This window comes from Mchenga conophoros, linkage group LG12 (assembly GCF_057382185.1).
Source record: "Mchenga conophoros isolate Kocher_MC1m ecotype Shallow Benthic linkage group LG12, M_conophoros_male_GT1.1, whole genome shotgun sequence".
NCBI classification, from domain to species: Eukaryota; Metazoa; Chordata; class Actinopteri; order Cichliformes; family Cichlidae; genus Mchenga; species Mchenga conophoros.
Genome location: NC_140537.1, coordinates 30,434,661 through 30,460,101, shown reverse-complemented (window position 1 = coordinate 30,460,101; position 25,441 = coordinate 30,434,661). Strand labels below are relative to the sequence as shown.

At 43.9% G+C, this 25,441-nt stretch overlaps 1 protein-coding gene and 1 pseudogene across 5 annotated transcripts in view; one reads left to right on the top strand and one right to left on the bottom strand.

Annotated features, from left to right (window-relative positions):
• Nucleotides 1–404: 404 nt before the first annotated feature.
• LOC146562904 (zinc finger protein 462-like) overlaps nucleotides 405–25,441 on the bottom strand; it is a 25,560-nt gene continuing 523 nt past the window's right edge. For 3 of the 4 annotated variants that reach the window (XM_085295140.1, XM_085295141.1, XM_085295139.1), the window contains exons 3-11: nucleotides 21,401–25,356; nucleotides 21,044–21,309; nucleotides 20,308–20,426; nucleotides 19,822–19,950; nucleotides 19,432–19,675; nucleotides 18,025–18,167; nucleotides 17,843–17,922; nucleotides 11,547–13,947; nucleotides 406–3,152 (exon numbers count right to left, since the gene is read on the bottom strand). In XM_085295140.1, the coding sequence (XP_085151266.1) occupies nucleotides 3,127–3,152; nucleotides 11,547–13,947; nucleotides 17,843–17,922; nucleotides 18,025–18,167; nucleotides 19,432–19,675; nucleotides 19,822–19,950; nucleotides 20,308–20,426; nucleotides 21,044–21,309; nucleotides 21,401–25,356 (7,364 nt within the window). In that variant the 3' untranslated portion in view covers nucleotides 406–3,126. Of the gene's footprint in view, nucleotides 3,153–11,546; nucleotides 13,948–17,842; nucleotides 17,923–18,024; nucleotides 18,168–19,431; nucleotides 19,676–19,821; nucleotides 19,951–20,307; nucleotides 20,427–21,043; nucleotides 21,310–21,400; nucleotides 25,357–25,441 lie in introns of all 4 variants that reach the window. The other variant, XM_085295142.1, reaches the window with a different exon arrangement.
• LOC146562903 (4-hydroxybenzoate polyprenyltransferase, mitochondrial-like) overlaps nucleotides 25,256–25,441 on the top strand; it is a 24,357-nt pseudogene continuing 24,171 nt past the window's right edge. Inside the window, exon 1 of the transcript XR_014894691.1 lies at nucleotides 25,256–25,395. The product of XR_014894691.1 is annotated as a 4-hydroxybenzoate polyprenyltransferase, mitochondrial-like (transcript). The remainder of the gene's footprint in view (nucleotides 25,396–25,441) is intronic.

Sequence of the window (25,441 nt, the reverse complement as noted above, 5' to 3'; positions counted from 1 at the left end):
TTTGGGGTCCTTAGGGACTAGTAGAGCGCTATATAAATACAGGCCATTTACCATTTATGTGTCAGAAACCACTTCCAGTTATTAATTATAGGACTTTGGTGAGAGTCGGCATGTAGATCTGCAGACTTTACTGGTTCTTTTTAGTGCTTTTGCAACATGAGACTGCTCTCACCCATGATGTTTCAGTACTCTAAAACTTTTAAACAAATTTTAAAGAGAATTCATTTACATCCAGTCCAGTGAAAAACTAAGTTCAAGGTTCAAGGTTCTTTATTATTTGTCACATGCATAGTTACAAATAATAAAGAACCTTGAACTTAGTTTTTCACTGGACTGGATGTAAATGAATGTCCAGTGAAAAAAACTAAGTACATCTAAGTACATCTTCCAATATAGAAGGTATGTTTAGTTGCAATAACTTAATCATTTTCTCTATGAGTTTATCAGTTCCTTACATTGTTGTAGAGGAATTTCGGCCCACTCTTCTTTACAGTGTTGCTTCAGCTTGATATTTGCAGGCATTTGTTTATGCAAAAGTTTCTTAAGATCCCACCACAGCAATTGAATCAGGTTGAGCATGAAAAGGGGAAAAAACAAAGCTTGGACACTGCTAGCACGGCGCCCACACAAACGCAAAGCAGGGGCTGAAGCATAGCTGAATATGTTTCCAAACCAACTTCATTCTAAGCCAAAGACTAGAAAATACAGTGAAGCATAACTTCCCTTTGGTTTCACCTGCACAAGTCCAAGGTAGGTCTCCCCTGCAGAATTGGTTTTCCCTTCGTCAGGAGCAGCGCTGGGCTCTCCAAATCACGGACAAACAGTATCCCACATTCTTGATTTTTAGTTCACAAGCACTTGTTGTAATGACTAACTACTCCTGACATTTTGGAGATGTTAGCTCTTTATACAGCAAAGTTACAGCGGGATACAAATAACACCAGGCTGATACTGCCACGATTTGTTCCCCCCCATCTAAATCACGGACAAACAGCATCCCACAGTTGTTTATGTTTTTAAACCCATTTTGCACAGAGGCATTTTTTTTTTGAAAAATTTATTGATAGCAATATTGAATATTACATAGGAAAAAAACAACTACATGTAAAATAATTACACCGTGACGCCTCTGCCTTTCTAAATGGAGGGACAGTAACTGCGTGTTTATATGTAAGCATGTAAAACCTGAAGATAGAGACAAAATACTGTTAATCTGAATAGCTGCCATTCTGCAATTCCTCTCATGTAAACAATAACATTGCCCACAGCCTGACATGAATAAAGGCACATGCCTTTAATGTTGCATGACGAACTCTGTATTCCTCGTCCACACATAAACACAAAAGATGAGTTTTAAAAAAAAAAAAATCTCAGTTTTCGGTGATTTGAAACACCATTTACGTGTGGACGAAACAGCTGCGTTTTCAAAAATACCAGTGTAGGCGTGGACGTAGTGTAAAAGAGTTAGTAGTTTATTTTCTTACTACCAAGGTTATTATTGCTAACGAAAACTAACGAAATAATGAAAACTAGAAGTGAAAAAACATTTTCGTTAATGGAAATAAAAATAAAAACAAAAAAAGGAAAACTAACTAAAACTGTAATGAGTGTTCACAAAACTAATAAAAAATTAACTGCATTTATAGCAAAACTGTGTTTAGTTTTCATTGATGTGTGCATGTCATACAATAGTCAAGGGTGAAAATGAAGTTTAGTTTCCAGATTTTTTTTGCTGTCTAATTATGCCAGCAGGTGGCAGTACGGTAGTCGAGTCGTCTGTGTTGCTGCTCCGTCCACGCGCAGAATCATGTCAGGAGAAAGCGCCAGATTCCAATTTGGGATTACTTTGAATATGACTGTTTTGGATAAAGCAAGTGTCTTGTAGTGGAAAGAGACAAATTATGAGGGACATTTCTAAAGGGAAAAAAATTCCCACAAACCTTAAAGTGCACTTGAAAAGCTCACACAAGAAGGCTAACCTAGCTTACCTTGAGAATGTAAGGGAGCACACTCAACCCTCATCCCCAGAAAACAGAAGCTAACCCCAGGCAAGGCAGCGTGATGCATCCCGATGGTAGCTGGAATCGCAACATACTCAAGGATAAGCAGAAGAGAATGACTGATATGATGAAACTGGGATTTTGTTACACTTAATTATTGCAAACACAACTAAAACTATAACTGAAACTAATCAAAACTAAACTGAAACTAAGGATTTTCAGAAAAAATAAAAACTAAACTAGCAAACAATTGGTAAAAACTAATTAAAACTGATATAAAATTGAAAATCTGAAGTCAAAACTAAATATAAAATAAAAACTAATGAAAATTGCAAAACTATTAAAACCCTGCTTACTATCTGCAGATTACTTGTATTTGCTCAATTGTTTACTAAATGTTTGAGGTGTGAAATAAACCGCAATTGAGCAAAATATGGGTGTGTGTGGTTGGAGGATGTGTTAGTGCGTGCGTGTGGGTGTGTGTGGTTGGAGGATGTGTTAGTGCGTGCGTGCGTGCGTGCGTGCGTGGGTGTGTGTGGTTGGAGGATGTGTTAGTGCGTGCGTGCGTGCGTGGGTGTGTGTGGTTGGAGGATGTGTTAGTGCGTGCGTGCGTGCGTGTGGGTGTGTGTGGTTGGAGGATGTGTTAGTGCGTGCGTGCGTGCGTGGGTGCGTGGGTGTGTGTGGTTGGAGGATGTGTTAGTGCGTGCGTGCGTGCGTGCGCGAGCAAGGGGGAGGGGGCGAAGAACACTTTTCTGTAAAACAAAGGGGGGCCCAGCAAAAAAAGTTTGGGAACCACTGCCATAGAGGATGCCAGGGTTGAAATCATGGATAAGATGTTTCAGAAAAAAGACAAGATAAAATCTAACCCACTCTAGCATTAATACTTGCATCAGCTTTAGGAAAACTACACCTAGAGGACTGGGTGGCGAGGTGAGGTTGATCCCCTCCATTAGAGTAATGAATTGTCCATAGGAATCCAAAGGACCACCAAGCAGTGTGGTAAAATTGAGGATGTAGTTGATTAGAGGGAGAAGCGTGACACAAGTCTGCCTTTTGGATGGTGTCAGTACGACTCGTTTCTCCTGAAGGTCCAAAGACACAGAGGTGATTCTCTGGGTGAGCAGCATCAAAGTGGACACTGCCAAGAACAGTCTGAAAGTGAAAGAGATATTGCTGTGATTAAATAGGATATCTGTATACATATAATGTTTTTACTTTAGATGTAAAAACATTATGTCTAACTTAGGCTAAGAGTTCATCTATAATGGTGAAGAAATGGCCTCTGACATTCATATCAGAGTCTTTTTAGTACATTAGCTGTTCTAGAGCTGTGATCACACAAAGTTGATTCTTGGAAACGGCATCTGAAAGGTTAGGCAACAACATAACAATTCTTGGAAACGAAACAAAGTCAACAGGCTGCTAAAACCACGTGATGTGGTTGAATGCTTCAAGCAACAGATTGTTTTATTGAAAAACACATGGTCGTTTTGAGTTTGACATATTTCACAAAAGTGTGATTAGGAACATTTTTGCCACTGTGTTTACAACCCTGTACGCGTTTGAAAACTGAAGGGACTGTGCTGTGTTCTAATCCTATCAAAGATCAGAACATAGCTTATATAATTGAAAGAGCAAGATAAATTGCTCAGGAGTTTCACCTCATCTCCCAACCGTTGTGGCAGACATCTGTCACTCCCTGGAGGCTTCTTCCTGTTAAAAGGGAGGGTTACCTTCCCACCATCACCAAGTGCTTTGCCCATAGGGTATCATCTGATTGTTGTGGTTTTCTCTCTAATACTGTAGGGTCATTGCCTTACAACTTAAAGACCTCACTTTTGTGATTTGGTACTAAATTCAAATGACGATTTTATGTTCTACATTGTTATGTTTCTAATTTCATGATGCAAATGTGTTCTTTCTTATGTAAATATGATCTTTCTTAAAAAAGCCGTTGTCTCTGTTGTTCTAAACCTAGTAGATACTATTAAGCATTAGTGATACCTTTGAAGGTAATCGATGCCTGGATACCATCACGGATACTTGATTTTAAAATATGTGCCAAGCATGAACTGCACCTTCTTAAAGTATCCAAAAATGTACTGCTCTGGTCACAGGTCCTCATTCTTTTTAAAGGTGCCAACTTTCTGTAACTTGTTATAGAAGAGAGAGGGGTTTTAAATATTTTTTTAAAATAAATACCATAGAGATACCATACAAATCACTGCATGCTGCATTATTTATATTTTATACAACATCCTAACTCTGAACAGGCTTGATTCATACATCTGTACACCCTAGAGAATATTCACTTACGAAAGGTTCGGAGGATATAGCATGAAAACTGTCCCATATGTTTATGTAATTTGTAATGGCAGAGTGAAATCAAGATTAATACCTGATGATGACTGGTTCGTGCAGGTAGTATTCCCTGTTAGGGCTGCCACAAACGATTATTTTGATAGTCGACTAGTCAAAGATTATTTTTGCAATTAGTCGACTAATCAGATCATGCGTCCACTGGACGTAAAAGTACATCTTATTGCACCAGCAGCATCTGCTCTTATATAACTATCATTAGCTTACAGCTTTAAGTGTTTAAGGTCTGTGCCAACTAAAAATAAAGACAAGATGGTAGTTTGCAAATTTCATTAAAATTTAATAGATTGTTTCGGTGAAGTTTAATAAACTCCTTGCTATCTAAAATATAACAGGACACTGGAGTATATTCTCGAGAATCTCACACTTCTGATAATCAGCTGTCTGCTTGACGTTTATTCAGCTATGTAAAAACTATAACTTTAATCTCACCCAAACTGATTTACTCAGGAACAAATAAAATACTAAAAAAAGCTAAACAATAACATTGTTAAGTTATCTAAGTGACTTATATATGTTTAACCTGAGTAGCGAAAGACAGCGGTGGGTCTCAGGGCACTAGTGAGCCTAGCCCCCGGCTCGCTATCGAGCTAGTGGGTAACAGACGTCTCCGAAAACGTCGGAGCGCTTTTGAAAATATGTGGTGTCTTGATAAACTGAGCAGATATTTGAGGTTTACACAGCTACATTCTCGCCTGAACATATGTTAAACCTTTATTTTGTGACCCAGAAAGAATAATAAGAGTAATATTAAAACTAACTAGCTGCCGCCGTTTGAGCTGGGCTGCGCTATGAATTCTGGGACACTGCTTCTTCTTCTTCTTCGGGGTTTAACGGCAGCTGGCATCCTTGTACATGCAGTGCTGCCATCTTCTGTATCAGTCCGTTATTACACTCTTAAATCCTACTACTTATTCCTGTGTCTTTTGTGATCTTACAAAGCTTCAAACGACGCGTCGACTATTAAATCAGTCGTCGATGATTTTGATAGTCGACGTAATCGTGACTAGTCGACTAATTGTGGCAGCCCTATTCCCTGTACTGTATAAGTAGGTGCCAGAAGGTTTGCCACAACATCTGCATAACAAATGCCCAGGTGTGGATACAGCTGTGATCTACACAGCACACGAGTAGAACAAAGGCAAGTGTGGAGGTGAACAGCTTGTGCTGTTATCCTGTTTGGTTTTCTCCAAACGTGATGTTCCCTTTCAGTCGATTCACTCGGTACAACACATAAGTATGGGATATCACGCCCTCGCGTGTCCTGGCTGAAGAAACCTTTATTCACGCCTTTACGGCAGATGACGTGTGATGACACGCGCAAGGCCCCGCCCGCACATATAGCCGCTGCCATCACCGTCATCCCTCAGTTCTTACGCTCTTCACCTCGCTGAGAACACCTCTGCTGAGTTGGGCTAGTTAGCTACTGCTAGTTAGCTCCGTTGTCTGCCCACTTGAACCTAGCTTAACTGCCCCTGTTGGTGTTAGCCTCCACCGCCCAGCTGGTGCGTAGGCTGCCCGCGGAGCGCTATTTTCAAGTTTTTCTTGTGCAGCGTTTCGCTTTGCGTTTTGGGAATGGACTCCAAACCGAAGCGAGCAAAGCAGAAATCTTCTGTTCGCCCCTGTCCTCAGGGATGTGGTTTCTCTTTGCACGACAGCGACCAGCACGATGCCTGCCCTGTCTGCCTGGGGATCGTCCACGCTAGGAGAGCGTTGACGGAGCCCGAAGCTTGTGCGTTTTGTCGCCAGCTCCGACGCTCGACCCTGGAAAGACGGGTGACGTTTGTGGAAAGAGTGCTGGGACGCTCGGCTGTCGCACGGCATGACCCTCTTCTTTCCGAGTCTGGAGCCCCGGCTTCGTCCGAGTCCGAAGACGAAAATTTTCAGGTCGATGTCCCCGCGATTAGCTGGGCTGACCACATGGAATACGTTGACGGGTTAGCCGATGACGGACCGGAACCATGCAGGAGCGCTGACGGGCTTCAGCCTGGGTTGAAGCCCGCCAGCGCTCCCCAGGAAGACGATGACGTGCTGGACATCGGCCTGGACATCCATGGTTTGTCGGAGGATGAGCAGGAGAGCTCATTGTCGACCCAATATGCCGCCGCTGCTGCGCCGGTCGGCCACGATGACACCTCTCTTTTCTCCCTGTTTCGCCGTGCCGCTGAGAAGCTGCAGGTGGACTGGCCCTCTCCTCCACCAGCTCGGAAGCCGTCGCGGTTTGCGGGTTTTTTCCTTCCACCGGAGCCCGCAACGGCCAAAAACTGCCTTCCCATGTTCCCAGACTTTCTCTGCGAGCTAACAGCGTCATGGGACAAACCTCTGTCTACCCGCGTCACTGTGCCCGGCTATGGACAGTACATGGAATTGGACGGCGCCGAGGGAGCTGGTTTAGCTAACCCACCCCCTATGGAGCCGTCTCTGGCTGCTTATCTGGCCCCGTCCCATAACCATGGTGTCGGTGGCCCCGCAACTCTGCCGTCCAAGCACTGCAGATTCTCGGCCTCGCAGCTGGAGAAGATTTATCGGGCTCAGGCCGGCACCGCTCGAGCCATGAGCTCCGTCACCATGCTCCAGACGTACCAAGCAATGTGCCTGGCGGAGCTTGGATCGCTGGTTCCGGAGGACAGCCCGCTGTCACCTCTTCTTAACGAGGTTAGAGTCACCACGGATTACATCCTCCGTGCGTCTCGCTGTGCAGCGCTCTCCCTGGGCAGAGGGATGGCTTCGACAGTGGTGGCGCAGAGGCACCTGTGGCTGACCCTCTCCGACGTCCCTGATAGAGACAGAGCTGTGTATCTGGACGCACCAGTGTCTGCGGCTGGGTTATTCGGACATTCACTTGAAGCCATTCAGGCTAGATTCGATCTGAGGAAGAAGCAGACGGAAGCTCTGCGCGACATCATCCCCAGACGCCAGCCCCAGCCCAAGCCCACTGCTAGCTCTCACAGGCCCGCCGCTCCTCTGACAGCTGGCAAGAGACCGGCGCCCACTGCTGGAGTGGGAGGGCCGCCGGCGAGAGCACGTACTCCGGCCCGAGCTCCACGCCAGTCGGCCTGGGGCAAAGGCCCTCCCCCGGGCCCCCGACGGGACCCGACGCCCAGGAGGAAGAAGCCTCAGCCCTCCTAGCTGTGATTGCGAGTGGGGAAGGGATCCGGCAGCAGGGAGACGCTGCTCTTACCCCTCTGTTGCCGCACAAGAGGTGCCGCTTAAGTTCTGTTCAGGTTGTCAGCCCCAGAAGGCGCTGCACTTCCCTATCGCGGTCTCCCAAGCACATAACCCCTGCACACGGTTCAGATGTGTTGAATGTTCAAGCGACCACATCGAGTGTTCCCGCTGTTTTTCATTGTTATGCCCCGGAAAAGGTGCACCCAACAAAATGTATAAATGTACATGTTCCCATGTTGCAATCAATAAAGAGTGTTGTTTACTCTCAAACAATCTCAAATGCTCAACCTGCAGGCGAAATGAGCCAGGTCAGGCAGGGGATGCAGTCCCCTGCAGACACACTGGGGGGCGACGGCGCCCCGCCGTCAGTGCTGCAGGCCAGCCGGCTGGCTGCTCACTTCCCTCAGTGGCGCGCTTGCGCCCCCTCTCCGTGGGTGCTGCAAACCGTTGCCATGGGTTACCGGTTGCAGTTCCGGGTCAAGCCGCCTCGTTTCCAAAGAGTCGTGAACACGATTGTCAACCCCGAGGCAGCCTTGGTACTCAGAGAGGAAATACAGGCGCTATTACAGAAGAGAGCAATACGGGTGGTCCCCGCTTCGGAGACGGACAAAGGTTGGTACAGCCGTTATTTTGTCATTCCGAAGAAAGGGGGAGGGCTTCGTCCCATCCTCGACCTGCGAGTCTTGAACACGTACCTGCGAACGTACAGGTTCAAGATGCTAACACTCAGACAGCTCCTGAGTGCAGTCGGCCCGGGAGATTGGTTTGCGACAATCGATCTAACAGATGCTTATTTTCATGTCGCTATACACCCGAAACACAGGCAGTTTCTGAGGTTTGCATTCGAGGGCGTAGCCTACGAATACCTAGTGCTGCCGTTCGGGCTGTCGCTCGCTCCCCGCACCTTTACGAAATGTGCCGAGGCAGCGCTAGCGCCCCTCAGGAAGAGGGGCATCCGCATCTTGGCCTACCTGGACGACTGGGCTCTCGTGGCTTGCTCCAGAGAACAGGCGGAGACGCAGCTGTCGCGGGTTCTGTCACACATTCAGACACTGGGGTTCTCTGTGAACTTTCAGAAGAGCTCGCTAATCCCAGGTCAACAGATCGCTTTTCTCGGTCTGGAAATATGCTCTCTTTCCAGCCGCGCACGGTTGTCAGAGCACAGAGTGGCCGCGTTTCATCGCTGCCTCGCTCAATTTCAGCTGGGACGCAGACTGCGTTTCCAGACGATATTGCGCTTGTTGGGCATGATGGCATCTATGATCGCCGTAGTGCCGCTTGGGCTGTTGAAAATGAGAGCGTTTCAACGCTGGACTCTCTCTCACCGTTTGTGTGCTTCGCGTCACCTCCGGAGGAGGCTGCCGGTAACTGCGTCTTGCATGCTAGCTCTCCGTCCTTGGAGGGAGCCCGGGCTACTGCACCAGGGCTCTCGGATTGGGAGGGTGTTGTTTCGCAAGGTGGTGTCCACAGATGCTTCCCTAAGTGGGTGGGGAGCGCTGTGCGAGGGTGCGTCAGTGAGAGGGATCTGGTCCGCGGCTCAGCGCCAGCTGCACATCAACCACTTAGAGCTGTTAGCAGTGTTCTTAGCTCTAAAGCGTTTCCGTCCAGTCCTGCAGGGCCAGCATGTCTTAGTCAGGACGGACAATTCAACAGTGGTGTCTTATATAAACAGGCAGGGAGGAACACGCTCTCTTCCCCTGTTGCAGCTGTCTCGCTCTCTGCTGTTATGGTGCAGTGTTCATTTTCTGACTCTAAGAGCCACCCATGTCCCGGGCCACCTGAACCTGGGGCCGGACCTTCTCTCCAGGGGGGGTCCTCTGGTGAGAGAATGGAGGTTACACCCTTCAATAGTGGCTCAGATTTGGGATCTATTTGGCGAGGCGCAAATAGATCTTTTTGCTTCCAGGGTGAATGCTCACTGCCCCCTGTACTTCTCCATAATCGACCACGATGCACCCTTGGGCTTGGACGCGCTAGCGCACCAATGGCCAGACGTGCTCCTGTATGCATTTCCCCCAGTGGAAATGATATCTCCAATTCTGGAGAGGGTGCGTCGGCATTCCCTCTCTCTGATCCTGGTGGCCCCTTGGTGGCCCGCGAAGTCGTGGTATGCAGAAATAATCAGCCTGCTTGCAGCAAGTCCTTGGCAGCTTCCTCTCCGCAGGGATCTCCTCTCTCAGGCGGGGGGGGAAGTGTTTCATCCGCGCCCGGATCTGTGGCACCTTCATGCTTACCTGCTGAGAGGTTAAACTTGGTTGCTAAGGGTCTGCCACCTAGTGTGGTAGCGACGATTCAGAGCGCCAGGGCCTCGTCTACTAGAGGCTTGTACGCTTACAAATGGCGAGCCTTCGAGCGATGGTGCCAGGTCCGCCACACTCTCCCATTTCAGTGCTCTATTGTGGATGTTTTGACATTCCTGCAGGAGCTGTTGGATAAAGGCCTTTCGTTTTCGACGATCAAGGTTTATTTAGCGGCTATATCTGCTTGTCATATCGGTTTTGACGGGGTGACACCAGGTGCGCATCCCCTCGCCGTGCGTTTTCTGAAAGGGGTTCGCCGGCTGAGGCCCGTGCTTAAGTCCAGTGTCCCGGCTTGGGACTTGTCTTTGGTGCTGGAGGCCCTTTGTGGCCCTCCGTTTGAACCCGTTGAGTCGGTAGATATGAAACTTCTTTCGTATAAGACCGCATTACTTCTCGCTTTGGCCTCGGCGAAGCGAGTGGGGGACCTTCATGCGCTGTCTGTGCATCCTGCCTGCACACAGTTTTCTCCTGATGGCCGCAAGGTCGTATTGCGTCCGAATGCCGCCTATCTTCCCAAGGTCATGCCTGCATCTTATAGTTCAATGGAGTTTGAGTTGCTGAGCTTTTGCTCCCCTCCTTTTGAATCTGAGGAGCAGAGGAGGGTGCATTCTCTTTGTCCGGTGCGTGCACTACGCACCTACATTGAGCGCACTCGGGATGTGCGTTTGTGTGACCAGTTGTTTGTCTGCTTCGCTAATCCGAATAGAGGTAGAGCTCTGTCCAGACAGAGGCTGTCCCACTGGATTGTAGAAGCTATCTCGCTGGCATACAGCACCGGAGGTTTTGCGTTGCCCCACGGGGTGGGAGCTCATTCCACCAGGGGGATGGCGACCTCATGGGCTCTTTTTAGAGGGGTGCCTGTGGCTGATATTTGTGCAGCGGCTAATTGGGCGTCGCCGCACACTTTTGTGCGGTTTTATCGGTTGGACGTTACAGCCCCTTCGGTGGCTCATGCTGTCCTTTCTGCTGGGTCTACCACTCACTAAGGATGTGGTGGTCCCGTTCCGGTTCGGTGGCTGCTCTGCGGGGCGTGTATATAGGTCCCATACTTATGTGTTGTACCGAGTGAATCGACTGAAAGGGAACGATTAGTTATGTCTATAACTTCTGTTCCCTGAAGGAGAGGAACGAGGTACAACACAGGGTGGCCCCACTGAGCAGTTGGCTCGGTGAAGAGCGGCTATCGAACTGAGGGATGACGGTGATGGCAGCGGCTATATGTGCGGGCGGGGCCTTGCGCGTGTCATCACACGTCATCTGCCGTAAAGGCGTGAATAAAGGTTTCTTCAGCCAGGACACGCGAGGGCGTGATATCCCATACTTATGTGTTGTACCTCGTTCCTCTCCTTCAGGGAACAGAAGTTATAGACATAACTAATCGCTTTGCAGTATCGCTAGACATCGCTATTGAAGCCTTTAGAGTCTCAGATGTAGCTCTTCTACATATATTTCTTTGGTTTGTCTGAGCATCTTCACCTTGTGCATTGTTTTATCACACATGTGAATCAGATCAATGAACTGCCAGACAATTTGTTTTTACAGAGGTCACCATACTTGCTGATGATTGTAGCATCTGGCTGTTACTTACCTTCTTACATCCTATAGACGCAAAGATTTAGTTTTTCCACACTGCTTCTGCATTCTGCTTACAAAAATGCACAAAAACTAATATTTCAATTCACTCATAATTTCTTTTTACCTTCAGGCTCTTGCAGACAATCATCATCCTTCATCCCGTCGTGGTCACCAGGCGCCTGATCTTGGTGTCGTTCCTCGTCTTCTGTGAGCATCTCAGATTCTTGGTTTTGCTTCTGCTCGAAAGGACCTTTCTCTTCTTCCTCCTTGAAGCATTCAGGAGAGTGCACTTCCTTCTTCAGACATTCTTTCTCAAGTACTGGTATTTCTGTGCAAGGTTTAGGTTCCTGTTCACTGCTTTGCTGAGTGTGCACTTCTTCCTGCTTTAATTTTGTAAACGAGACACCTAAAATATCACCGGTGATCATCTTAAGTTGTGCACAAGTGGGCGGGAGGGTTAACATATGTCTTTCAATTTTTAAACTCTCCTCTGTCCTCGTGTTATTTACATGTGCAATATTTAGCTTTGTTAAGGCTGAATTTGCCTCTATACCAACTTGATTCTTTGGATTCTGGAACAAAGGGAAGTTGCTCTCTTCAGCTAATGGGATATCACTTGCCTCAGTGCCCTTCTCCATCTTGACCGTTTTACCCTCATCTGCCTTGTTATGCATCTTGCTGTCATCATTGGCCAACTGTAAGATATGACGCAGTATGTCATCTTCTACCTTTGCCTCAATGTTCAGTGTTTTATGCTCAAGTGCTTTAACGTCTTGCTTTTGAGCTGGTGTTTCTTCATCCACTTTGAAATCATTTTCTGTCTCCATTTGTTGTTTGTCTCCAGATTCTGTGAATTCAGGTTGGGCTTGGTTTTCATATGTCTGTCTCTCTTCCTCTGGATCGCCGTAATCCTCACATGGGGTATCTGTAATTTTCACTTCTGTTACACTTTGTTCCACATTTCCTGTCTCCATTTGTTGTTTGTCTCCAGATTCTGTGAATTCAGGTTGGGCTTGGTTTTCATTTGTCTGTCTCTCTTCCTCTGGATCGCCGTAATCCTCACATGGGGTATCTGTAATTTTCACTTCTGTTACACTTTGTTCCACATTTCCTGTCTCCATTTGTTGTTTGTCTCCAGATTCTGTGAATTCAGGTTGGGCTTGGTTTTCATATGTCTGTCTCTCTTCCTCTGGATTGCCGTAATCCTCACATGGGATATCTGTAATTTTCACTTCTGTTACACTTTGTTCCACATTTCCTGTCTCCATTTGTTGTTTGTCTCCAGATTCTGTGAATTCAGGTTGGGCTTGGTTTTCATTTGTCTGCCTCTCTTCCTCTGGATCGCCGTAATCCTCACATGGGGTATCTGTAATTTTCACTTCTGTTACACTTTGTTCCACATTTCCTGTCTCCATTTGTTGTTTGTCTCCAGATTCTGTGAATTCAGGTTGGGCTTGGTTTTCATATGTCTGTCTCTCTTCCTCTGGATTGCCATAATCCTCACATGGGGTATCTGTAATTTTCACTTCTGTTACACTTTGTTCCACATTTCCTGTCTCCATTTGTTGTTTGTCTCCAGATTCTGTGAATTCAGGTTGGGCTTGGTTTTCATTTGTCTGCCTCTCTTCCTCTGGATCGCCGTAATCCTCACATGGGGTATCTGTAGATTTCACTTCTGTTACACTTTGTTCCACATTTCCTGTCTCCATTTGTTGTTTGTCTCCAGATTCTGTGAATTCAGGTTGGGCTTGGTTTTCATTTGTCTGCCTCTCTTCCTCTGGATCGCCGTAATCCTCACATGGGGTATCTGTAATTTTCACTTCTGTTACACTTTGTTCCACATTTCCTGTCTCCATTTGTTGTTTGTCTCCAGATTCTGTGAATTCAGGTTTGGCTTGGTTTTCATATGTCTGTCTCTCTTCCTCTGGATTGCCGTAATCCTCACATGGGGTATCTGTAGATTTCACTTCTGCTACACTTTGTTCCACATTTCCTGTCTCCATTTGTTGTTTGTCTCCAGATTCTGTGAATTCAGGTTTGGCTTGGTTTTCATTTGTCTGCCTCTCTTCCTCTGGATCGCCGTAATCCTCACATGGGGTATCTGTAATTTTCACTTCTGTTACACTTTGTTCCACTTTTCCTGTCTCCTGTTCTCTTGCAGTCTCTAGCAGCACAAGCTCCGCTTGTTTTTGCAGCTCTTGTTGGACAGTAGAGTTTGGTTTGGCATTTTCATGTTGAATGTCTGATTCGGAAGTCTCGCCAGGACTTTCTCCGTTGGTTTCCTGGCATTCCCTGATCTGGAGTGCACTTTTCTCTGTGGTATAGTTTTCTTCCAGGTTCTCAGTTTGTGGAACCTCATCACAGTCTGCAAAAAGGTCCTCCATTTCTACATCTTCTCTGTCTTTATCTAGCTGGTCCATGTTAGACAAATGTTCCTCTTCTTCTTCTGTTACTGGCACATTATCAACGCTTGCCTCCAGCTGATCAAGGCTCCCCTGACCCACGAGTTCATGATTCTTCATGACCTGCATAGACAGAATCAAGGTCCAAATTATGATACACTTTTCCATCACATTATATTGGGGTGGGGCACTGATGATGTAGAAGCCTCAAAAACTCATTTATCCAATATAATACACTTGGAGTTATGGGGTTGAGATAAGACTCCCAGTCCTATAGTTTATGGGAAGACAGACATGACATAGTAAACACTTTCCTTGTGAGTTTATGGGCTTAGTCACTGATTTTGGAAGCATACTGAATAAAATATTACTACAACTATTTTGCAAATCATGTTTAAATTGCTTAAAAATGTTGGATTATCTTTTGTCTGCTTACTGCATAGAGATAGCAGTTTCACTGTCAGCCCCTCTCCTTCTCACCACATCTTATTCTTTGAAATAGAAGTGGGCGGTATAAACGGTATACGGTAGAAACGATATAAATTTGGCTAACGGTAGAGATTTTGACTATACCGCTCTACCGCGATAGCGTATGTTGATGGTGTCATCAAGCTGCGCCTGTTTTGGTTGAAAGCATTGCAGCGACTAAAAACAACATCATCTGCAATTTTTACTGAGCGACAGTAATAGCAAAGAGACAAAGTACTTTTGGAATATGGGGATAGCCAAAAACTCCACTCCTCCACTTCTGTCCCATTGATTCATTCAGTGGGGCAAAAAAGTATTTAGTCAGCCACCGATTGTGCAAGTTCCCCCACTTAAAATGATGACAGAGGTCAGTAATTTGCACCAGAGGTACACTTCAACTGTGAGAGACAGAATGTGAAAAAAAAAAAATCCATGAATTCACATGGTAGGATTTGTAAAGAATTTATTCGTAAATTAGGGTGGAAAATAAGTATTTGGTCACCTCAAACAAGGAAAATCTCTGGCTCTCACAGACCTGTAACGTCTTCTGTAAGAAGCTTTTTTGTCCCCCACTCGTTACCTGCATGAATGGCACCTGTTTGAACTCATCATCTGTATAAAAGACACCTGTCCACAGCCTCAAACAGTCAGACTCCAAACTCCGCCATGGCCAAGACCAAAGAGCTTTCGAAGGACACCAGGAAAAGTATTGTAGACCTGCACCAGACTGGGAAGAGTGAATCTACAATAGGCAAGCAGCTTAGTGTGAAAAAAATCAACTGTGGGAGCAATCATCAGAAAATGGAAGACATACAAGACCACTGATAATCTCCCTCGATCTAGGGCTCCACGCAAGATCTCATCCCGTGGGGTCAAAATGATCATGAGAACGGTGAGCAAAGATCCCAGAACCACACGGGGGGACCTGGTGAATGACCTGCAGAGAGCTGGGACCAAAGTAACAAAGGTCACCATCAGTAACACACTACAACGGCAGGGAATCAAATCCCGCAGTGCCAGACGTGTTCCGCTGCTGAAGCCAGTGCATGTCCAGGCCCGTCTGAAGTTTGCCAGAGAGCACATGGATGATACAGCAGAGGATTGGGAGAATGTCATGTGGTCAGATGAAACCAAAGTTGAACTTTTTGGTATAAACTCAACTTGTCGTGTTTGGGGGAAGAAGAATATTGAGTTGCATCCCAAGAACACCATACCTACTGTGAAGCATGGGGGTGGAAACATCATGCTATGGGGCTGTTTTTCTGCCAAGGGGACAGGACGACTGATCCGTGTTAAGGACAGAATGAATGGGGCCATGTATCGTGAGATTTTGAGCCAAAACCTCCTTCCATCAGTGAGAACTTTGAAGATGAAACGAGGCTGGGTCTTCCAACATGACAATGATCCAAAACACACCGCCCGGGCAACAAAGGAGTGGCTCCGTAAGAAGCATTTGAAAGTCCTGGAGTGGTCTAGCCAGTCTCCAGACCTCAACCCCATAGAAAATCTGTGGCGGGAGTTGAAAGTCCGTGTTGCTCGGCGACAGCCCCAAGACATCACTGCTCTCGAGAAGATCTACATGGAGGAATGGGCCAAAATACCAGCTACTGTGTGTGCAAACCTGGTAAAGACCTATAGTAAACGTTTGACCTCTGTTATTGCCAACAAAGGTTATGTTACAAAGTATTGAGTTGTATTTTTGTTAGTGACCAAATACTTATTTTCCACCCTGATTTACGAATAAATTCTTTACAAATCCTACCATGTGGATTCATGGATTTTTTTTCACATTCTGTCTCTCACAGTTGAAGTGTACCTCTGGTGCAAATTACTGACCTCTGTCATCATTTTAGGTGGGGGAACTTGCACAATCGGTGGCTGACTAAATACTTTTTTGCCCCACTGTTAATGCTGAATTCTCTCGCAGCTGCTATATTCCCATGTTGTTGCAGTATATTAATGACTAACCTCGTATTGTGGATGGATTATCTCAGTTGTTCTCCTGACTGAAGTTTGGTCCGTTTACAGCATCCTGCCATGCAATTGCATTTGTCCCTAACCACTAGAAACCCTCACGTTAACTTTTATCGAGTGGGAAAAAGTTGGCATTCATCCTTCAGCTTCACTGTGCTAATGTTATGCTAACGTAGCTGTGTCGCTAGCAATCACGTAGGACATCATTATATACCAGCTAGCCCAACTTCAGTAACCTTACAAATGTCATTGCTGTTTAGTTTTCTGTCTTCATTTATGTTGGAAGTGATAGCAGAGCTGTACATTTTAATTTTTTCAGAAATCTCTCAGTCAGAACATGCTATATGATGTTTAGGTGGAAGCTAGCGAGCAAATTTCCTGCTAACTTCTAACTCCATTCAATTTAATAGATTCTGTTTTCATGGATGCCTGGATGTTAAACTTAATTGTTACACCTGGTAGAGCAGAAACGCTGATCATTTTATTAAAGATGAAAGAATTGCGATAGTTTGTAACTCTCAGTGACGCTGCAGTGTTTGACTTTGGGACCTGAAGTGGACGGAGTTTTGGATTACTCCGCAAGGCTCCTGACTACGGCAGCCGTAATGCTCCGGCAATCCATCAAGCGGTGCGCTTTCATAGCTCTCCAAAGTCGTACTAAAACATTTTTTGATTTCTACGCACCGTGTAACACAAAATCGGTTTGAGGTCAGTAAGCACAACCAGAATTCATACATAAGGCACACTGTCGATTTTTGAGAAAATTAAAGGATTTTAAGTGTGCCTTATAGTGTGTAAAATACGTTATACAGAAGAAAAGAATATATCCTGATATATATCGTTACCGCACATGCTTCAAATTATACCATGATATGGATTTTAGGCCATATCGCCCAGCCCTACTTTGAAACTAAGATGGTTGTGGTGAAAATGCTAATCTTGGGGCATCAAAACACAATTTCAGAAACCAACGGATCGTGTCACAGTAGTTGTCCATGTCCATCTTTGACATTACTTATGGTTTAATCCCTGTAAATGTAGCACTTTTTAATAGCCAAGGAATTGGGGTAGGATATGCACTGCATCACTCCATTAGGTGCAACCTTAATCAATATTAAACCGATTTGTGGCAAAGTTTTTGGACTACAAAAACATTCAGACTAAAGGAATCAAATGGCCCAGTGCCAATGTCTCTGTAGCCAATGTGATATGTGAATAAAACCATTCTTTTGCAAAAGTAAGTCCACTGTCTATATGTAGCTTGTGAAAGTGATGCAGTGCTACTAAGCAAGATGCATGGTTGACATTTAAAAATGTCATTCTGATGAATTCTTTGTTCATTTTTATATCTATTCATATTTTTAGGATGTATGCTCCCACTCTCTTTCGTTGGCTACTCCCTTCAAATATCAGACATGTTGACGTCTGACATCTAATTGCTGCTTACGTTTCTTATAGGCTTAAATAACTTCATTCTTCATTCAACTTCATTTTCTCTTGATTTTCTAAATCTTCATGGTTATGACAGCAGTGTGTAGAACAAGAGCACCGTCCGCCCATCAGTTAAAGAGAATACCTTTTTTGACCCAAAGATGATGCCTTGATGGCAACGTGACAGTTTGGGGCGACGAACCTCTATTGGCACTACACGTTCCTCTGTAAAGAAAAAAAAAGGAAAAAAGGGAATGCTTATGTGACAGCGTCAGGTATCGGAAAGCAGAACACGTTCCTACAAATCCTGCAAATGCTCCAACATACCACGATGCAAGACAATGTGATCAATCATGTTGTTCTTGTTCTTAGTTTGGTACAGACAGAAAGGGCAGCAGAGGTCCTTCTGATGAGTAGGCTTTGACTGGCAGGTAGAGTGACCCGTCTCCATGTGCATTTCCAGAGTTTTCCTAATGACAACAGGAGAAATCAGTGATAACATTGCAAATCTGTCGGTGTTTGGTGACAACTCGTGTTGAGTAATGAGTAGAAATGACAAATTCAAGATGTCTGTCAAGTCAAATACCTCATAAAACTCATCCAAGTTATTCCCATACATTTAAAATAATTGACAACAATGTCTAAATTTGAATAAAAGAAGCTTCTTCTTCAAAAAGGGTTCAAACAGCAGATAGCGCGGCATGTTTGATTTAGCACACTTTTATGCCAGGTTCTCTTCCCGATGCCACCCCAAAGGGATTTGTGTCTCCTCCTTGAGGCAAACCAGGAATGCATTATGTCACCTGACTATAGAAACTAGTCAGATCCTGCGCATGTGTGATGATGCAGAATTAAAAGTATCAATTATTACTCATCCTGAATGCAAATGCGAGAATAAATGCAACATTTAAAACAAATGTGAAAACGAATATTTACTAGGGCTGCTCGATTATGGCAAAAATTATAATCACAATTATTTTCACTGAAATTGAGATCTCGATTATTTGACGATATTTATTTAACAATAACAATGTATTGAATAATGACTTTAAAGATTGTCAAAAAATAATATAAAATAGTGTGCAAATACTGATAACAGTGCAAATGTTTGCAATATAAAAAATAAATGAAAAATGTAAACATCTATGTTTAGTGAACTTTGCAGTGTTGCTCTGTGGTGCAGCTACGACACTGTAGCAAAGTTTACACACTATGTCTACTTGATCCACGTCTGACTCCGCCAACCCATAATGTTTCCACACCACTGAAGTTTTTTTTACCTCTCTTTTCAACCAACAGCAGTCACTCTCCTCTCCAAATAACTTCTGCTTAGCTTTCGGAGCTTCCCTCGGGTCCTCTTAATTGTTGTGACACGTGTTCAAAATGCAGAGAGGTGCGCTCGATTTGCCACACGAAGCAGCGCGAGAGTAAAGCACGAGGGAGGGGCTAATAATCCGCTCAGTCATTTTTAATGATCGTTGAAAGCCCAGATCGTAATCGTGATTAAAATTCGATTAATTGAGCAGCCCTAATATTTACATAAAAATATTTTCGAAGTTTTCAATCCCAGAATATCATTTGTGTACATTTTCCATTTTCAAAAACAAAAGCTAAATAGTTAAAGCTAAGTAGTACAATTTGCAGATTTTTAGCAACACACTAAATTTTATTAAAGAAAAAAAAAGCCAAAAATCTTTTGTACACACAAAACTACAAACTCTTACAGCACCTTACCTTAAACCTGTGAAAAAGTTGCAGTCTTTACATCTGAGGATTTTCTTTCCATGCCGATTTAGGCAGTGCCGCCGGATACTAGACAGGTGTCCAGTGCTGAAATTGCAGAACTCACAGTGAAGCACGCTGTTCTCAGGTAATTTTGAAAGTTGCACGTTCACTTTAGATTTGATGCTGCTCTGTGCCATCATGGTGTAGTGGTTTAACTGGCGCCGCACATCTGGGGGCTCCAAGTACAGAGATCCTGTCAAAGTTTCAAGGACCCACAGTCTGTTAGTACTGCTACAAAACCAAAAACTGTTTGTTTTATGAAAACCAAGACCAAGTTTAAAAAACAAACAAACAAACAAACACACACACACACACAAAAAAACATGAGATATGACTTGCCTTTAATCAGTTCAGGTCGCTCATCAATTTCAGGCAAGCTGTTCATTTTCTCTGATGAATTAGAGGACTCCTTAAACCTCTCTTCACTCTCATCTTTGTCTTCAGTCTCAGCTGCAGCCATGATGAGATCTAAGCATTCAGCAAAAGAATAACCAAATGAAAAAGGAAAGACATAAACGCAGACATAAAGCCACACGAAATCTCTCAAACCCCTTCTTGTGAAAGATGTGGCTGTCTTTAAAACTAAGCCAAAACCATCCCAGTCTGAACAGTTAAAGTCAGCTTCTAATATAAAATGCACCTGTGACAACTCATATTAACTTGACCAAATCCAGCATACAGAAAACTTATGCTAATAATCTACAACAAAAGACTAATTTTAAAAATTCTGGTGATTTTGAAATCAATGTTCGCAGATCAAAGTCAATGCATTTGACACTTAATGCTCATAAGATACCACTGGTGATCTTACAAATGAGTTCTTACCATTATGCTTTTTCATAAAATGACTCCTCCAGAGGCCAAAGATTGTTGTCCGATAGGTACAGCAACTACACAGAAAAGGTCTCAGAGTTCCAGATTTGTGGATGAGATATTTGCTAATGCTGGTGAGGTAAAAAGAAAAAAAAAAAAAGGTTCACAATCATTCAACTCTCACAAAAAATACAGCTTGGGGTGTTTGGGACTTGCTTTAACGAACAAAGCAATCAAAATTCAATTTCAACAAGCCTGCGAAAGATACATTAGTCAAACAGAGAGTAGATGAAGTAACTCCTAAAATCTGTAAAGGAGGTATAATTTCTCGACTTTGGTTCTCTTGTCAGAAAGCCATTGTTTCGATTTATGAGGAAACGGTCTTCTTGTGCAGTTTAAAGTTATACAGGAGTGGATAGAGGTGGAATTGAGGAAAGCGGGAAAGGGGAGTCTAACTTTTTATTTAACCAGGAAGTGAAAATGTTGAGATAAAGAAGCTTTTCTGCAAAGGTTTTCCAATACCCAGATAGGCACTGTACTTTTTCAGACTAAACAAGACCAACTGCTAAAATTTCCATTTGGCTATGTTACTTTTTAAGTGAGCCCACAACAACAATAAAAACAAACAAAACAAAAAAAAAAACGTGGCAAAATGGTGTGACTGCTTTAATATATGAGTCTAAATTTAGCCATTATTACTTTTTTTTTAGTTTAGTTTTTAACAATAAAAAAAGCCCAAAGTTCTTACTTGTGTTTTAATCCAGATGTGGAGCTATTGTCCAATTTCTTGATGGCTGCCAGGGCTGCGTGGCTGTGCTCATGTGAATGCAAGCCTTTCAATGACATAAACATCCGGCCGCACTGTCTACACGTGTGTTTGTCTCCATTCGATTCTAGTTCTGGCTGCTGTACATCAGAGAGTTCTGATGTAGCGGCGCTCTGTACTGGTGTCCCGTTCCAACGATTAATCTCGTTCACAGTTTCCAATGTGGTCATTTCATCTTGCCTGCAGGGCTGGAAAAAAAAAAAAATCACAGTAATGGTCAAATAACACGAGTAGATCAGAAGACAAAGAGCGTAGACAGGAATTACAGCGTCAACTTACCTCGCTGGATTCTTGCTCTAGTGTTGTGCTAATAAGCGACTCCTTTCTCTGCGCAGCCTTGGCCTTCTCTAGCATCCTTGCTCTGTGGCGATCCATGTGATAACACACCATTCGAATCCCATTTAATTGTGTGTTGCAGTGGTCACATTTGTAAACCCCTGTGTTTTTCTTTTTCCTCAATCCTAGTGACAACACAGTAAAGTCCAATTTCCACTCTGAGCGGTGAAAAGTACTATAGTGGTCAATGAGCAGCTGCGACGACTTGAATGTTAATTCTGGACATTTCAAACATTTAACCTTTGTGCTGTTGCCTGATTTAAGTACGTTGCTGGGAGAGTTCCATTTACGCTTATTATATTTGTCAAGAAGTTTGTAAATACTGACTGCATCCATTTTGTGATAATTTTTGTAGTGGCGCTGGAGGTATTTTCGATACGGTCCTTTATAGGTGCACATCTGGCACTTGTACAACTGTTTGCTGCTGCGGAGGCCGGACAGCAAAGTTGATGGGGATGCCTCAGGAGTTTCCGTTTGTGGAGCCTGTCTACTTTTCGCAATTTTTACTCTTCTCGAAGTTTTGTTTTTCACAGAGGCATCCTTCCGTGCTGAGCCCCGAGATGTGTGAACCGGCTGGCTTTCAGTGTCAGTGTGCTCATACACTTTTCTGTCATGATGAACCATCTTACAGTGAGCATTGAGTTTTGTCAGTGATCCATGGATTTGTGAACATTTTTTACACAAGTACCCTCTTTCATTAGAACTTCTTCCTAAAGTACAATTGACCATGTTTGATGCAAAGACTTCACCTGTCTCAAGTTCATCTGCCCAGACTACAATTGCTGGATGCTTCATTTGACAGTGAGTGAGGGTCCCTTGGTAGCTAACATTCACATATGGACACTTTGGACACTTGTAGATCAAGAGGCTTTTTTCTGCTGTTATGCTAGACTTCAATGTCTTATGCCTTCTTTTTTTGCGCTGCTGTTTTGGTTTTTGTTCTTGTTCAAATCTTTCAATTACAGCTTCCGGGTGTTTCAATCCACAGTGAATGTGGAGACCCTGTTTGCTATTAAAATTTGCAGAGCAGTAAAGGCACTTGAACACTTTGGAGGACAATGAGCGAGATCTGTCACTTTGGTCTTCCACCCGCCAGCTTGCGCTTGTTTTCTTGGAAAGTTTTGCATTCAAAGGATGAACCATTCGGTAATGGTGTGCCAGATCTGACAAAGATTTAGATTTAAAAGAGCATCTTTTGCAAGACAAACCAGCTTTATTTTGTCCGGATCTTTGGGATAGCAATCTGTTTTCAGTGCCATTGCCTCCACTCTGCTCTAGATCAGGCTTCTTCTTTTTAGAAAGGACCATTTCAGGACCAGCATATAACCGAGAATTTACATACTCAACGCAGGGGACACGTCCTAGGTGGCGTTCCTGGTAGTGCTCATAAACTGCTGCAGCTTTTTCATGTCTGAAAACACAGAATTCACAATAATAGCCGCGCTTTAATGATCCTTGTCTAAAATAATATCTTAAAATATCTGTGACTGTACGCTTTACTTTGTGAATTTTCCTTAAATGCGTCTTCAGAGCATATATCACGTCAGTTTTGTATGCGCATGCGTATGAGTAACAGTTCAGGGACCTCTTTGTGTGTGGGGTTGTCACTGAGGGTGTTGCTGAAATGACCAAAGACTTTGAATGCTTCCTTGTTTTTTTCTTTTTCATTTTCAGCTTGAGGATTTCCTGAGCAGCTTCTTCATTTTGAGTGGATGTTAGAGGAGATTTCTGTGCCTGATCGTGGATCTTAGATGTATGCAGAAGGACTTCTGAAGTCTTCGCCTTAAATCCATGATGTGTTTTGCTGTAATGGCGCATTACCCGATCCAAAGTACTATGCCTGTAGTTACAAAAGTGGCAAAAAAATGCTTTTTCTTCGCCTTCATTTATTATAGGAGGAGGTAGACGGGAAGAAGAGGAATCCTTTGCATTTGCTTTCCTGATTTCATCATGGATTAAAGCTGTATATTCAAGAACACACTTAGTGCTGGAATTACACTTTCGATGAACCTTAGCCTGATGGATAATTACTCCTTTTACAGACGGATTTCCAAAGTTGCATTTGTGGCAGTAAAACAAGTTTTCTGGACATGCGTAGGACTTGTTCTGTCTCTCTCCTGTTTCTGAGGCATCTGCTGTGTAATCCTCCTTATACAGATCTTCTTTTTCCCTACACATCTTCACTTGTTTACTAGTATTAAATTGGGAAGATGAAGGACTTTTTGACATCTTAGATTCACTCTGACGTTTCTGCATCTCAGCACTGTACCCTAGGACATCATCAGTACCTATTGGTGCATCCATAGAATGTTTTGCATAGTGATGACCAAGGATACTCTTAACCTCGGTACTTGTGTAACTGCAGAACTGGCAGTAAAATGTTTCATTTGGTAAACTGGATGAGGAAATGTCCAGTCCAGTAGTAATTTCATTACTGGATTTTGTTGGAAACTTCGAAGATTCCCCTTTCGTGGTTTGGGAAGATTCTGAACGATTCTTACAGGCTTCTGGTGTGGTCTCTGAATGATCTACTACAATCACAGAATCTGAACACTTCTCAGATGTCATCTCTGATGCTGCATGTGATGTGGGACAAGCGGACTGTTTGATTTTATCTAATGTGATTACTTCATCTGGGTGGCTTTTTTGGTAGTGAACATCTAGACTCAGCTGAGACGATTCCTCTTGGCATTCAGACATTGAATATCTGCAGAACAATAAGGAATTCTCCACTTCATATGTTGCATGCTTTGCCTTGTAATGTTCTTTCAAAGACTTCAATAGATTGATAGTAAATTTACAAAGAAAGCATTTGAAAACCAAACTGAGGCCACATGATTTCATGGCAAATACATCTGGGGCATCTGGATGATTTTCCAAGTAGTGCCTCTTGAGGTCAGCTGTGCTTAAAAACTCAACTGGACACTCCAAGCAACGAAAGGTGGCACTGTGATCACTTGCGTCCTGAATGTAGACAGAATTGTATCTGATATAAGGGTGGTCACTTTGATAATGGGCAGAAATTCGCCTGATGCCCACGTCGCTGTAGTCACAATGTTTACAAGAATACACTTTTGCCGCGTCTGCCTCGTCTTCATCTTCGCTGACTTCGCTGCTGGATGACTGTTGTCTATTTTCTTTTTCTTTTTCCGTGAGCATCTCTTCGTTATCCAACTTGGCTTTTTTGACAGGATGACCTTTTAAACTTTTACCACTGGATCTCTTCACAGCACTGTCAGGAACAGTTTCCTTTCTGAATTGTTCCGGAGTTTTAGTCAAATCAGTAGTCAAGTCAGTGTGCAAAAAAGGGTACGACTTACTTCCGGTGATATCTATCACAGACTTTGCTGTGACTTTAAACACACCACTACTGTTTGGACAGGAGCTTGAAGGAGATTCCTGCAAAATTTTCAGGTCCTTTAATGTGCAGTTTGCTTCTGAGGTAGAAATATCTGAAAGAACTGATGGATCTTCCGATGTTCCTGCAGCTTCATTGTTCTGGTTTGCTGAAATGACACTTAAAGTGCTGTCGAGGTTTTCTGAAATGATGACACCTCCTGACACGTTAGGATTTTCTGAAGTTTTGTGACACAGTTCCTCGTGTTCACTTAAACCATCCCAACTACAAGCTTTAAAATCACACCTCTGGCATTTAAAATTATCTCCTGAACTGCTGCTCTCTGTGTTGGCTTTGTCAGTCCCAGGGCATAAACCAGCCTCTCTGAGAGAAATTTCTGTATTGAGGCCATGCACCTTGTTAAGGTGTTCAAAAAGGTACACCTTGGATTCGAAGATCAGCACACAGTGACTACAATGGAAAGCCTCGACTTGGGATTCTTCAGTGACTGCTTGGCTGATGACTTGCTTGATGTGGCCAGAGGTGGAGCACTCCACTGTATCTGAGGGGGCAGGCAACAGACCAGTATAGATCAGCATAGGTCAGTATCTATTCACAAAGACGTTGCATACCTCTGTGATACATAC